The 14,053-nt window shown below is 43.7% G+C and overlaps 1 protein-coding gene and 1 long non-coding RNA gene across 3 annotated transcripts in view; one reads left to right on the top strand and one right to left on the bottom strand.

Annotated features, from left to right (window-relative positions):
- Positions 1 to 14,053, top strand: part of mthfd1l (methylenetetrahydrofolate dehydrogenase (NADP+ dependent) 1 like) — a 37,239-nt gene that overhangs the window by 12,782 nt on the left and 10,404 nt on the right. Inside the window, exons 18-22 of one of the 2 annotated variants that reach the window (XM_061812400.1) lie at positions 590 to 730; positions 1,358 to 1,426; positions 5,188 to 5,299; positions 12,206 to 12,345; positions 13,694 to 13,735. In XM_061812400.1, the coding sequence (XP_061668384.1) occupies positions 590 to 730; positions 1,358 to 1,426; positions 5,188 to 5,299; positions 12,206 to 12,345; positions 13,694 to 13,735 (504 nt within the window). The remainder of the gene's footprint in view (positions 1 to 589; positions 731 to 1,357; positions 1,427 to 5,187; positions 5,300 to 12,205; positions 12,346 to 13,693; positions 13,736 to 14,053) is intronic. The other variant, XM_061812401.1, reaches the window with a different exon arrangement.
- Positions 5,203 to 8,073, bottom strand: LOC133496609 (uncharacterized). The gene is made up of 3 exons (XR_009793821.1): positions 7,953 to 8,073; positions 6,729 to 7,038; positions 5,203 to 5,336 (listed from the first exon to the last, which is right to left on the bottom strand). It is a non-coding gene; the product is annotated as an uncharacterized LOC133496609 (long non-coding RNA).

Genomic DNA, 14,053 nt, shown 5'->3' on the forward strand with positions numbered 1-14,053 from the left:
TCCACCTGGCAAAGCCTCCGAACTGGTCCAGCATATGCTTACGTTTATCACCATCAGTTGGTTCATCCGTCACCAGATACACTATAGCCCCTGAGGGTATTCCTACAGGGGGGGCTGGAGTGAATAGAACCGTTATGTCTGTCGGTGGATTGATGTGGTTCAAGTAGTGTTAGAGAGCATTGCGAGCTCGGGTCTTTTCTCTCCTTTTCCCAGTGGGTCGTCCCGACTTGCGCACATTCTTTTGTCTTGTATTTCTCTTTATCAGTCAGTCAAGTAAAGTGGCACAAAGTGAGTTGGTCAGTTCAAAGTTGTTGTATTCAAAGGGGTCTGGGAGGGAGGGTCTCTTGTGTCAAGGGCTGCTTTTTTTATTCCCACAGTTATGACGCTACAATATGCATTTATCCAAGTCAGTCCAATGTAGCACATGATTTATTTACATCTTATCTGCAAACATATACTACGAATGTGTATTATTTCACTTTGACTCTTCCAGGCGTCTGTTGCCATTTTTTTTTTTTTTTTTTAAAATTTATTTATTTATTTATTTTGGTGCAGTTTACATTGTGCACATTTTTGTCACGCGCTCCAGACAGGCTTCGACATTGCGGTGGCCAGCGAGATCATGGCCATCCTGGCTCTGGCAGACAGCCCGGAGGACATGAAACGAAGACTTGCACGCATGGTGGTGGGGACCAGCCGCTCCGGACAGCCCGTCACCGCCGAGGACCTGGTGGGTGTTTGATCTTTTCATCCAGTGGAGTTGTGAGAACAGATAGCGCCCCCCCCCCCCACCCCCACACCCAGCCTCCCCGCTCAGTTTATCACGGCTGTGTCACGGGATTTCTGCACGAAAATCTCAAGTTTGTTCTGTTTAGAACTTTTGACGATTTACGCCATTTTGTGACAGTTTGCCGTACGATGGATGGCGATGTCCCTGATTTGCAGTTGAACTGGTCAAAACAACATGGTAAATCCAACCCCCCCTTGAAAAAAGAAAGAAAACACTTCATTTAAGCACCTCTCAGCAGGTCCGGCCGACGAGGTCAACCGGCTCTGGTTTCCCATGGATAACTGTGGCATGTTTTTTCAGGGTTTGAGGAGGCTCCCCTATAAAATTACATTAGTCTTATACCACCTCAGCCTTAAAGACCTGTAGAATAACAGTGTAGAACATAATTAACAGGCAACACCTCTTAAATCCAGTCATTACTTCTTCTGAGGTTTGGAATTTGACCGTCAAACATTGTCCACTTAAGACAAATAAATGTTTGTTGTATGTGTTTTTATATTGAAACTGACCGTTCCATTTTGTCGTCTCGTATCCAAGTACCACACTCGTGTTTCTGTCTGCCATCAGGGCGTGAGCGGGGCGCTGGCCGTGCTCATGAAGGACGCCGTCAAGCCCACGCTGATGCAAACCCTGGAGGTGAGTCGCCGTGCGTCACGACCACTCGTCTCAAACGGTCCTCGCCCTCCTCGGCGGAGCTTCCTCTGATGAATATCTCGGTAGGATAAACATGGCGGCGGTCTACGGGGAGTTTGAAAAGCCTTCGCCCCCTCCCTCGGTCCCCGCCGTCGAGACAAATGACAGAAGTGCTCCACAGAGAGGTCTTAGAAGATGATATATTGACTTTCCTGCCCTGGCTCTCAATCTGAAGAGCAGTCAAGGAGCGTAAAGAAAACAGCTACAAGTCGAGTCATCTTGCTCGTGTCGCAACAGACGTCCTAAAGCGGGGGTGTCAAACTCATTTTTGTCACAGGGCACACTTTGGGTACAGTTTCCCTCAGAGGACCGTTATGACTGAAACCATAAAAATCTTACAATTTACACGTGAATTGGAATCAGAAGTCAACGGTAATGGGTTTTTCAGCCGTTGTTCATGTTTGGTAACACAAAAATGCTTAGAATATTTCAACATGATCATTTATATTATGACAATTTGTAATTGATTTGCATTTGCGGGCCACATAAAATCATGTGGCGGTCCGCATCTGGCCCCCGGGCCTTGAGTTTGACACCTGTGCCCTAAAGACAAAATTTTATCTTAGTGGGCCGTTACACCACAACATCTTGTAATGTCTGCTGTTCATTATTTGTGGCGACTAGACTGCCAGATGAGTGGCCAGAGAAATCTTCGCTGATTGTCTTTGACACAAAGAAAAATTGCAAAAAATGGAAACAGCAAAGCTCGAACCGAAGAGCTGGATTTTATTTGCCTGTCAACGCTGAATTCTGCCGCATCATCAACGGCGTGCCATGCTGCAATCGGAATCGTCACGCCTCCAGTGACGTGGGTCAGCATTTGTAGTGACTTCTAAAACGTGCCAAAGCTCACACTTACTGTATTTCCGAGATTCTGACATCCACGCGTCTTTCCGTTTTCGTCACGTCCATGGTACTACTTGCCAAGGTGGAAAATTGTTGCGCTGACTTTTTCCTGCAGAAAAAAAACACGACTGCAGACCCAAATGGCCCCCTGGCTGTAGTTTGGACACCCCTGCTACTTATGATCACTTTTGAGATGGTCTAAAAATAAAACTGCATCACAAGTGAATAGCTCCCGGCCACTGACCTCGTGTTTTTATACATGACCCCAAACACTAAAATGAGCATCCTTGGAAATCATTTCCTGGCCAAGCTGCAGCGTATTGTGCGCCGTAGCGTGGACGCAATGTTTGCAGTGGAGCCGCCGTTTTAGGGGATACTTTGTGTTTATTTGGAATGTCCCAGATTGTCTGTTTTTGGCGGTGGTGTGGGAGCGGAGTGCGCACGCAGCAGAGATGCGATAACTTTTTTTTTTTTTCTTTTTTCCGCTTGTTTTTTCGGAGGAAGCGTTGCGGTCCTGTTGTGCGAGCCGTTTCCTGTGTTTCTGGTCTGGGAGCTGCTATCGTGGCCGGCGGGGGGCTCCGCGCTCTGTGTGAATTTTCCTTCAAGCGTATAGACTGCCCCGGGTCCTTTGTGGCCTCTGTGCTTGTGATTTTTAATGTGGAAATATATACAGTATGTGAGTTGTCTGTTGAGTCAGATAAGGGGCCGCACCCCATTTTTTTACCCCCCTATTTGCTGTATTTAATATCCTGTACAGTGAATGTAGAAAGTAAGCGACATCAGAATTCAATTTTCCTCTCCATATCCTCTTTATTACAGGTGCATATCAATATTTCGGAGAAGAGGAAAATGCGGCATGCTTTCCAACTTCCTGATTTGTCCCTGACCTCCATTTGGCCGCCCCCCGAAATCCTCACATCCATCCGTTGACGTGTCGGCGCTTTTTTTCTTTCATCGCTTCCCACCACCACGCTTTTCGTAAACGAGCGGATGTGGAAACGGCGCAGTGGAGCGATTCAAAGTTCAGGGCTCACGCGACGAGGTTCCCGGAGCGCGTCGGTCTGTCTAATCAATCCGCAAAATTGCTCGCGTTTGTCAGAAAGTTGTTACGGGGAGGATGGGGTCCTCCTCTGGCGTGGGACCGCTGCTGTAAACATCGGGAGGGGAACAGAATCTACAGAATCACGATGTGGAAAAAAAATCCGTCTTTTACAGCTAGTAAAAAAGAGGAGTGTAACTTCCCACATATCAGTTGCTACTCTTTAACAGGAAAAAAGACAAGTAGTCCTACTTAACAAATAGTAACACAGGTTTTATTAGCAATCGGCCATGCGGAGTCCATCTTGGAATCACTTTACGAGATGCATCGTAGGTATTTTATCTCTCCTCAAGGGAAGGCGGATTTGTCAACCACTATCTGCAACTATGAGGACGTTCGGTGTAGCAGGGATGAGAATTTTCCGCGGATTCAGCCGAAAATGTCATTTTTGTGAAACGTGTAAATCCGTTGAGAAAATTTGGGTGGGGGAGGGGGTACGGCTTGACGCGGGGCGAGACTGTGATCAAGACCGGCCGCCAGCATCTATCGGCAACACTCGTCGTGGAAATTAGTCACGGATGTGATAGCGGAAAACGGCATTGCAATCTGTTTGCATTAAATTTGGCGTTTATAATAACGACAACATTCCGATTTCCGGCAGCATTTTGGCGGTATTTCATCGGTATTTTCACTCTGATCTTAACATTTCATAGAGAAGCATTCTGTTAACCATGGCATAGTTATAACTTATAGACATGCGTACGCACATGTTATAGAGAGGTCTGCACGTTTGACAGTGTGGTGAAAGTCTTGGTTTCAGATGGGCATGGCTTGAAAAAAGTGCAACCGTGCAGATGGGAACAAAAACTGTATCGAGGTGTCTAACCCAACACATACAAAAAGTGGACGTTCCCGGCAAAGTGCTGTGCACTCTTGTGGTCCGATAGGAGCAAAAAATATCCAGCAATATCCATATCCAAACCAGGAAACGCAAAGCTAAGTTGGACGTAAATTTATCAAATATTATATAATTGACAACTGTTAATATGATTTGGCCTGTAGATCACGCATTTTATCGCTCACTTATATTTCATGATCTCTCTCAATATATATATATATATATATATATATATATATATATATATATATATATTACTTGTGTACTTATTTCTGAAGTCTAACTTAATGCTAAATGCAGTAGCCTATTTGATGTAAATTTCACTGTCTACATTTTTATGTCTGAAGGTTGGCAAAATTATTTTAGTTGTTTAGACTCATATTTTAACTTTTCAAAATGTTATGATTGCCCTGTCTTTACACTGTTAGAAGTAACCAGAGGTCACCATTTAATTTATAAAATTTAGTGGTTTATAAAATGTTTTCCAAAGGCAGACATTTTCAGTGTTTTTCCAAATTTTCATTCTAATACCTGGTGTAGTGTAAATTTGGAGTAAAAATATATTTGTGTATTTTTTTGTAACATTGCACGATGCGTTGGATGAATCTCACAGGCCTTTTTATGATGTGCAAGCCATAAAGTTCCCACCCATCTTTTTCCATAAATCAGCAGGAGAAAGAAGTGTGGCACAGTTTGTGAGACAGGCCCCTTTTGATTTTATTATTTTTTTTTTTTTTAACGCGCTATTCACGTACACACTGCCAACCCACACTGAGACACTTGTCACCAATGTTGTCCCAGAGAGACGTCGTGTGAAAGAAAAGGTCCGTTCCGATTTAAACCGAGCAGCGTGAGTTGCTGCGGGTCCGTCTGTCCGACTAAACGCTTGTGTGTCTTGTGTGCCCCTCTCCATTGTTGCAGGGTTCCCCGGTGTTTGTCCACGCCGGGCCCTTTGCCAACATCGCCCATGGCAACTCTTCGGTTCTTGCCGACAAGCTGGCTTTGAAGTTGGTCGGACGGGACGGCTTTGTTGGTGAGCCCGCGCCGTCTGCGCATGCAGATCCCAAACACTGCGTAAGACGGAAGACAAGGCGTCACATTTTAATAAGACTCGAGACATAATCTTTGAATTATTTCCTTAAGGGCTGGGAACAAAAAATTCAATAACTCAGCTAAGGCGACTTCAAAAATATTTCAACGCAAATTTTCTGCCTCAAAGCTCCACCGGTGGGAAAAAGGAAAAAGGAAAAATTCCACCCGAAACCATATTTGTGCCGTCAAACCAATATTTTACATGGACATTTATTGGAGATGGACGCAAGCCACTTATGAACTTTGCCAAAATGACACCGGATCATGTGTTAGTGAATTTTAAGACACTATCAGATTTGTAATGTACATATAAAAATATAATGTAGATATAATACCATATAATCGCTAGTGTGCCAATGTTAATTTCGAATACTATCCATCTAGCAAATCTCAAATCCTGCACACTTTATAGAGCTCGCCCAGCTACGTCACCGAAGTCACCTGACTGGCTATATTGACGCTTTCTTCAATGCTAAGTTGGTTGGAGATGGCACGAAAATACGTCTTATAGCACGACGCCCAGAGTTTTCTTCGATACCGTTAAACATTTAGAAGGTGATAATAAACGAAGGTACGTGGAAAAATGAGAGACACTTGACATAGAGGACCCATATTTAATGCCGAAGTCGATAAGAAATTGGACTGTTAACCCGCTTCCGCTTGTCTTGCACAACTGGATCTACACATGTATCCGGTGAGTAAGTTGTCGAGATTTACACGGAAGAGTTTGAAAGCGGAGAAAACTCTGGACGCGTACAAATACTTTGTTGCTGGATCTGTTCTCAATCAGGAATAAATCCCACATAGTGATGGAGCCACTCAGATTTTTTTCAATACAAATACCAATATTTATACAAATGACCCCTGGTTTTACACAAACTCGCATTCATTAACTATGATTGGGAAGGAAAAAAAAAGGAGAGCAAGGCGGCTCCTCCGTACATGGAAGTGTTTCGCGGCCACGCGTTAAACTTCGTTAAACCTCTCTGTGACAGACGTTTTTTTTTTTTTTTTAAATAGGCGTTGTTCTCAAACGAGTCCAATTTGTATTTAAAAAAAAAAAGGAAATAAACCGCTGGGATAGGCTTCGCTCCCCGTACACGGAAGCGTGTTGCAGCCACACGTTAACCTACGTAAACATCACTGTGATCGACATTTTTTCTATTTTTTAAATACGCATATTAGATATGCAATGCATATTAGGGGAAAGGTTTACCAAAATTTAACGTGTGGCCGCAACATGCTTCCGTGTACGGTGGAGACGACTCAGTCTTTTTTTTTTTTTTTTCAATATGCATTGTTCTAAAATGAGCCAAATGAGCATTATAAATAATTTCTGGGAATTTGAGATTGAGAAGAAGAATTCCTACCTGAAGTGAAGTGATCGCTCCACAGTCGTGTGTATTTGGTTGTGCGCCATCCATCACGTTAATTGGCAAAATCCATTGAAATCCATTTTCTCGTCTTTTCAGCTGGTTATTCCATAGAATGATCTCTTTGAATTTCTGTCTCGTCTTTTTAACAACCAACAGCACAACAAGTCTCGGGCGTTGTGTATTATCCTGCTCTGGTTCAATGTCCCCCACACTGTCGAGCAGCTCTTTTTGACCGGCAATACGGCGCCGTGAAAATGGTGGCGTCACGTGCAGGAGCTCTATACCATACACGCAGTGTCAACACCTACAGTTTAACAACACAAGACAAGCCTTAAGATGGAGTTCAGTAGTTTAAGAAAAAAAGTTGTTTTTTTTTTAATCGAGTACAAAAAAATCTGTCAGCAAATCATGGCAGCCCTAAAATCGTGAATCTCGTAACATTTGGCCCACATTGACTTCTCCTACTCTGGCATCCCTCGCCGGTGAAGCTTTCTAGGAAAGCGGTGGAAAGATTGCGTAAAAACCAGTCAGGAGAGAGGAAGGAAGTAAATTGATCATCTTAAGAGCCTCCGGAATTCTGGAGTAAGCCACACTAATCCCTTCAATGCCAAGACATACACGAGTATTTCCATTATTATCTGTCCATCTAGCCATCTGCTCTTGTTGTCTGTTTGCTCTGGCCGCGGAAGCATGTTTGGAATGTGTGCATGCGTGTCGGCGGGCCCGCTTTACCGCTGTTGAACTTATTTTTTTTTTTTTATACGTAGACTTTCAGCTTGCTCGTGAGAGCGGTCACGGGCAAGCATTACTTTTAACACGTTAAACACGGGCAGTCAGCTGTCGTGTAGTGAGAAGCATGGGCAAAGAGTTGGGTTTCACAACAATGGCATTGAGATTTGCGCGGAGGGAGAAACAAAAAAATCGTCAACGGCCAAGATAATTCTCAGACTTCCCCGTCTGAGCCTCTGCGATCATGCGGTGGAAAAATATGGATACAATTTGCTCAAGTTGGAAGCTTAGTTGAAACTGTTGATGGGATTTACAGTATCAGAATAATATAGTTATATCTATAAATGAATTTGCTTTATAACTATTATATAATCACCTAAAGTGGCACTTATGGTTTACGAAGGGGTTCCAGAGTTGTCGATTTACATTTAATTTGAATAAACACATTCGGGCCTGGACAAAATGAAGCAGGATGTCATGGAGGCCTACCTGTCTGCGTGATTGTCACCCGACACTCGGGTATGCAAAGAACTCGACCTCCCGCCCGTTGACCCAACAGCAGCTGGGATGCATGATGACCACCCCCCCACGACGAGCAAATGCATTTTCTTCCACCTCCACCGCCCTCCCACCAGCTTTCCGCTCAGCCTGATATTCACAGCATCCAAAAGGGAGGAGGAAATATGACGTTGAGTGAAGCAAGGCAGCTATCGATATCACGCAATTAGATTATTGTGTCAGAAGGTGATCACATTTTGTACTTTGTGTTGCTTTTTGACAGTGTTTGGGGTCGTTTGTCTTATCTGTGAGGAAGAGCAAGGTGACGGGGTCTGAAACTGGTATTTGATGGGTGGGTGTGACGTTTAAAAAAAAAAAAAATGGAATGTGAAGTTGAAGCACGTGACAAGATCTTTTTCTCCATTCCTACATAGTTCGAGTCCTTGCAAATCCACACACCCCCGAAGTCAGTTGCTGAGGTGTGGAGAAGTGTGACAAAAACAGCCAACTGCGAAAGACACCTGTGACAAAAAGCAAATAAACCGGTCATAAAATAGTTCATACACCAGTTGAACGCTCTTTAGGGACTTTTTTAAAAGCAAAACTTGAGTGATTGGATCAATGTGTTGGTCATAATCGCCCAATATTCATGCTTGCTATCTTGTTCTCTTTTCTGCCATATTTATTATTTAATGTCATCAGTCCTTAAAAAGTCATAGTATAGATTTTCCTCGCCATAGCGTGGTTCATTTTTCACACCCTCTTGATAATGATGCCCCCCCCCACAACCAATCTGTTTTATGAGTTTTTAACAGTAAAGATTAACTGACGTGTGGGAAAAGAGAGACACGGTCACCAATCCACGTTTCAGCCGTTTATAGGGTTGAGAACTTTGAGAACAGTAAAACGCAATCAGCCCCCACATGCAGAAGCTGCTGTAAGCCACAGTTCTCGCCCGGACCCTCACATCCAGACTCCGATCTCAAATGCCCCCCCCCGCCTCTTAAATCTGCTAATCTGACGGACACAGACAGTTTAAATGCATATAAAATGCGTGGGAACATATCTTAACATTTCAATCAAGGTGGCGTTATTTGTATATAATATAAATATATTTTATATTGGCATAATTATTCAGACATTCACTGGATAAAGCCGCCAGCTCACACCAGAAAATGTCATTAATCTGCACTATTGATCCAGATATTTAAACTTTTTGATTGGCGCAGTCTCCACCCTTCCACAAAAATGTGTACGCGTGCTGACAAACAAACAATAAATAAAAAATCATTTTGTTATTGTGTAACCCTCTATAAAGCCTGCGTTGCTCTCTTTGCAATCTGAACTCTTGATGAACTCAATGAAGGATGTGTGAGGGGCGGGGGCGTGGCGTGCGGTAAAATTCACGGCCGTGCTTCATCAGGCTCTGTATTATTGTTTTCGAGTCGTCTTGACCGAAAATGGAGTAACAGAATCTCGCATTCCAGCTATTTGTTATACATCATGAGTATAGATTCCGATCTTCCGTACGCTATACCCGTAGACAAAATCTGTTGGAATGGAGAGGTGGTTTTGCTAAAACGGGACCTTGTTGATTTTCTTGCCCGTCCTCTGCCTGGGGAAGGCTGAAGGTCGTCACACAGAGTTGGACGTTTGCTTGCAAGTTTTCTGCATGACATCTTTTTGGGTTGTTTCCTAGCAAGAGGGAGGCTCGACCAAACTACGCAATGAACTTTTTTTTTTTCATAGATTTTTTTTTTTTGGGGGGTGCGGGGGGATAATCTGAACCCACACCCTCTTTAATATCTTGTAATCATGTTTACAACAATGTGATTTTAATTTGTTGATCCACTGTCGGGACTTTCTGTATTCTCACTGAGCCCTTCTGAAGTCAACAGATGTGCCTTGAGATCAGTTTGATTACCGTAATTCCCGGCCTGCAGCGCGCACCTGGTTTTAAGCCTCACCCAGTACATTTGTAAAGGAAATACCAAAATATATGATACATTAATACGCCGCAGCTGTGTAAAAGCCGCAAGTGCCGACATTGACCCACGACATATTTACAAAGAAAGACGGTATATGGAAAGAGTTTAACGCTAGCATGGCGCTAAATGGGCCGGTTAAAAAAAATACTTACCGGTAAAAATCACTTCCTCGGCACATATATTCCACCGGTCTCACTCTTACCTTTTCCGTTCGAGTGCCCCCCTTGCGGCCCTTAGATAAAAGTGCACAAATTAGCTGCATCACCGCATAAACCGGAGTCACTGATGGTGTAGTGGTACACACGCCTGCCTGCAGCGTGGGATCAATTCCCGCTCAGTGATGGTGTCGATATCTGCCCTGCGACTGACTGGCAACCAGTTCAGGGTGTAGTCCCCCTTTTGCCCGAAGCTAGCCGGGATCGTCTCCAGCTTTCCGCAACGCTTGTGTGGATAACCGGCTTGGATAATGACATGACCGCGGAAACCGTAGGGTTGAAAGGGTGTGGAAAATTTCACGGCTTGTAGGCTGGAAATTATGGTAGTTCCTCAAAACACTCGTATCCCAAAGAAGATATGACCGCGAGTACTGTTGTCTGTCTGCATGGGTTGCAGCACACTGAAAGGGTTGAAAGGGCAAGGAGTCTAAAGCAGTCCCCTATACGTGCCAGCCGCTTGGACTCCTCTGGGGCGAAATCCCGCCCATCGACATGCAGAATACTTCGCATCTTGACTTTTGGAAGTCGTCGAGTCTTGATGCCTTGCCCTGAAACAAGAATCAAACCATTTATTATCGTCCATCGTTCTATGAAAAATGTTAAATTGGGCCAATTCACGTAGATTGTACGTAGAAGGATTAACAATCCATCCCTGTGATTAACAAGTAGCCGTCATGCATTTGCAGCGGGGGGATTCCGTCTTGTCCGGCGGTCACAAAGAGCTCATAAAGTGAATAAAGGGCAACTGGTAGGATGGAAACTGTATACAATGATGAGATTGTTTTGTTTACCGTTTGAAGTGTTTCTTCCAAATTAGTGTCACGCCTTGCGGCCGTTTTATAGTTCTCTGTGATTAGCAGACTCCTCACAAACGCTTCTTCAAACATTATTTTGTTTTTGTTTGGTAATATAGCTTCGATCCAATTTAAACTTGTTACTCAAAACGAAGCGCCCCCACAGCTAAAAAATGTTGTTCAAGGTCTCGTGCCATAAAAATATTTGTTCCCCCCTGCTGTTTTTGTGCATAATCTAGGTCAAAGTCAGTCTGTGACACGGACGGTTCGATTTGAAATATCGTTTAGTCAGTTAATATTCAAATACAAGGTGTAAAATGAACACATACGTTGTATTCTTCAGCAATTATTTACATGTATTTAGAATGTAATTTATAATATATGAAGGATGAAGGTATCCCTCTCTCCTAAGCATCGTGATCGTGGTATATCGCGCCACCCAACACACACGAGGAAAGCTTATCTTAACAAGGCAAGCTGTGCCAGGTGGGCTATGCGTTTGCTTTGCTTGGCGGGTGGGCAAGGACGTCCTTATCGGAGGCCCTGTGATTCTGTGAGAGGCCGCGGCGAAACATCACAAACCACACAGAAACGGAGTATAAGTTCCACAACCACCCGCGATCTGTCTACGGACGTTCTTTCATGTGTACTTTGATCTCAACTGCAGGCTAAAAACGCATTAAGACTATGCTAAAATTGTATTTTGTCACTTCAAGTCACTTCATATCAAATAAATAGCATCAATGTTATCAACCTCCAGGTAACTATTTGTACACAAATGGTGGTGCATTGCACGTAGAAAGACAATATCATAATACTCACAGGCATCTATTCTTTATTCTCGGTGAAGAATGACTCTTTTTGCACTTGGACTGGCTGTGACAACCCAAACATGTCTTAAGGCGTAACTGTATTTTAAACGCATACCGGTTTGGTAAACCAGGGGTGGTGAGTTCGTATCTCACTGGGGCCTCCACTCTCCGAGAATGGTTACGTCAGGAAGGGCGTCCGGCATAAAAACTGTGCCAAACAAATATGAGCGTTCATCTGAGATGTCACGCTGTGGCGATAATTAACGGGACAAGCCGAAAGAATCTTATTTACTACAAACTACGAGTTATCGCCTTCAATACTTGGCAAAACAATCACTCAGCGCGACTATAAAGAGATACGGCGATTTTTGTTTCTTGGCCAACAAAATTACATTTCTTAGTGTGAAGAACGAATAATTATTGTGCACCCCACAGTGACTGAAGCTGGCTTCGGGGCAGACATCGGGATGGAGAAGTTCTTCAACATCAAATGTCGGACTTCAGGCTTGAGGCCCAGCATTGTGGTGCTGGTCGCGACCGTTCGGGCTCTGAAGATGCACGGCGGAGGCCCCAATGTAAGTTCCGTTGCGAGAATGCGCCACACCGCCGCTGTGGCGTCATATTGCTCATTAGCATCTCGTCAACAGCCTTTAGTGATGACTTAAAGCAAGAGTGTTTGTAGCTACAGAAATTGTCTCTTTAGACGTGAGGGAAGTCATGCTGCCAAATGAATGCGCCTAATTGAGTTTGAACTTTTCTTTATGTAGCTCCAACTGCAATAACAACTGATTAAATGTGCGCAGGCCCGTTGAGATTCAATTAAGGGCCTGCGGCGAGAAACTATCCAAATTTGCAACAGATGTCTGCTTGGGCTGAGGCCTTAAAAAATGTTGCGGGGCCAATGCTCACAGATAATGTGATGTTATTTGACTCACTTCTCTTGTGCAGTACAGCGTTACACCGAGATTCGCGGGGGTTACTTTTCTAACACCCCCGTGAATAACGAAAATCTGTGCATAATGGTTGCAGTATTAAATATACCTACTGTAATTTCCAGCCTACAAGCCGCGACTTTTTTCACACGCTTTCAACCCTGCGGTGATGCGGCGCTACCGTTAGCGCCGTACTAGCCTTAGCGCGGCACTAGCGTTAGCTGGCGTTAAACTCTTTCTGATGTGCCAGATGCACTCTGTACGCCGGGAATTAGGGTATTTATGGCATGTACCGTATTTTTGCAACCATAGGATGCACTTACATTTTCAGTTTTACATTTTCTCCAAAATGGACAGGATATCTTAAACATTCAAAGTACACTCAAACACACTGGTTAAACTGTTAGCATGCATGCTACCACGTGTTTTAGCATGTACATAAGCTACCATATGATAGCGCTCACGAGGCAAAGAGGACTAATTGCTAGCCGTAAAAGTAGAAGCAGCTTACATTGCTCATTACTGACGATATTGTACACACTCACGGGCCTAATTCTGATTCTGTCGCGTCGAAACTAAAATTATCACACCACAGCAAACAGAATAACATAACTAGCAAATAATAAAACAAATTATAGAATGACTCGAGAAATAATTGAGAAAGACATGCACTTTAAATGCTATTTTCATACTCGCAGACGAGAATTAAAGACCTGTACGATCGTGAATATGCGGTACATTAAAAAGAAAAAAACTGAATATGCGGGGCCTCGAACGGGGAACCGCGATTGGGCAAGGGAATACTGCATCTGACAAATTCACACACGTCATTCCTTGGCTGGATAAGATCATTGCACGCATACCTCTGGCTTGCCGTCGTGCTAATATGAAGTATGCACTGCATGCATTCAGCATTTGAGAAGTGCGATAAGGTTAATGTTGAGGTTTGGGTTCGTTTCCATCATTTTTTACAAAAAAATTCTGTTTTCAGGTTTCAGCCGGCGCGCCGCTCCCAAGAGAATACATCGATGAGGTACGAGACTTTTCCATTTAGTTGTGACACTCACATTTAATCAATGAACTGAGAAGAACTTGTGCGCACTCGCTTATTGCATTTAGCCACGAAGGTCTGGATCCTCGCAACTCGATTAAGCCTCCTGAAACTCGTTAAGGGATGCGACGCTGCTCATTTATGCAACATTTTGGCAGCGCGATGGGTATATTTTTTTGGGTGAACCCCTGACACTAGCACACATGCACAGTTGGCAAAATAACAAATTTCATGAAGCAGTGGTTGGAATTGAAAGTGTCTCGTGAAAAACCGAAATGAATCTGAATTTGGCCATTTTTT

The sequence above is a fragment of the Syngnathoides biaculeatus genome, chromosome 23 (genome assembly GCF_019802595.1).
Source record: "Syngnathoides biaculeatus isolate LvHL_M chromosome 23, ASM1980259v1, whole genome shotgun sequence".
Taxonomy (NCBI): Eukaryota; Metazoa; Chordata; class Actinopteri; order Syngnathiformes; family Syngnathidae; genus Syngnathoides; species Syngnathoides biaculeatus.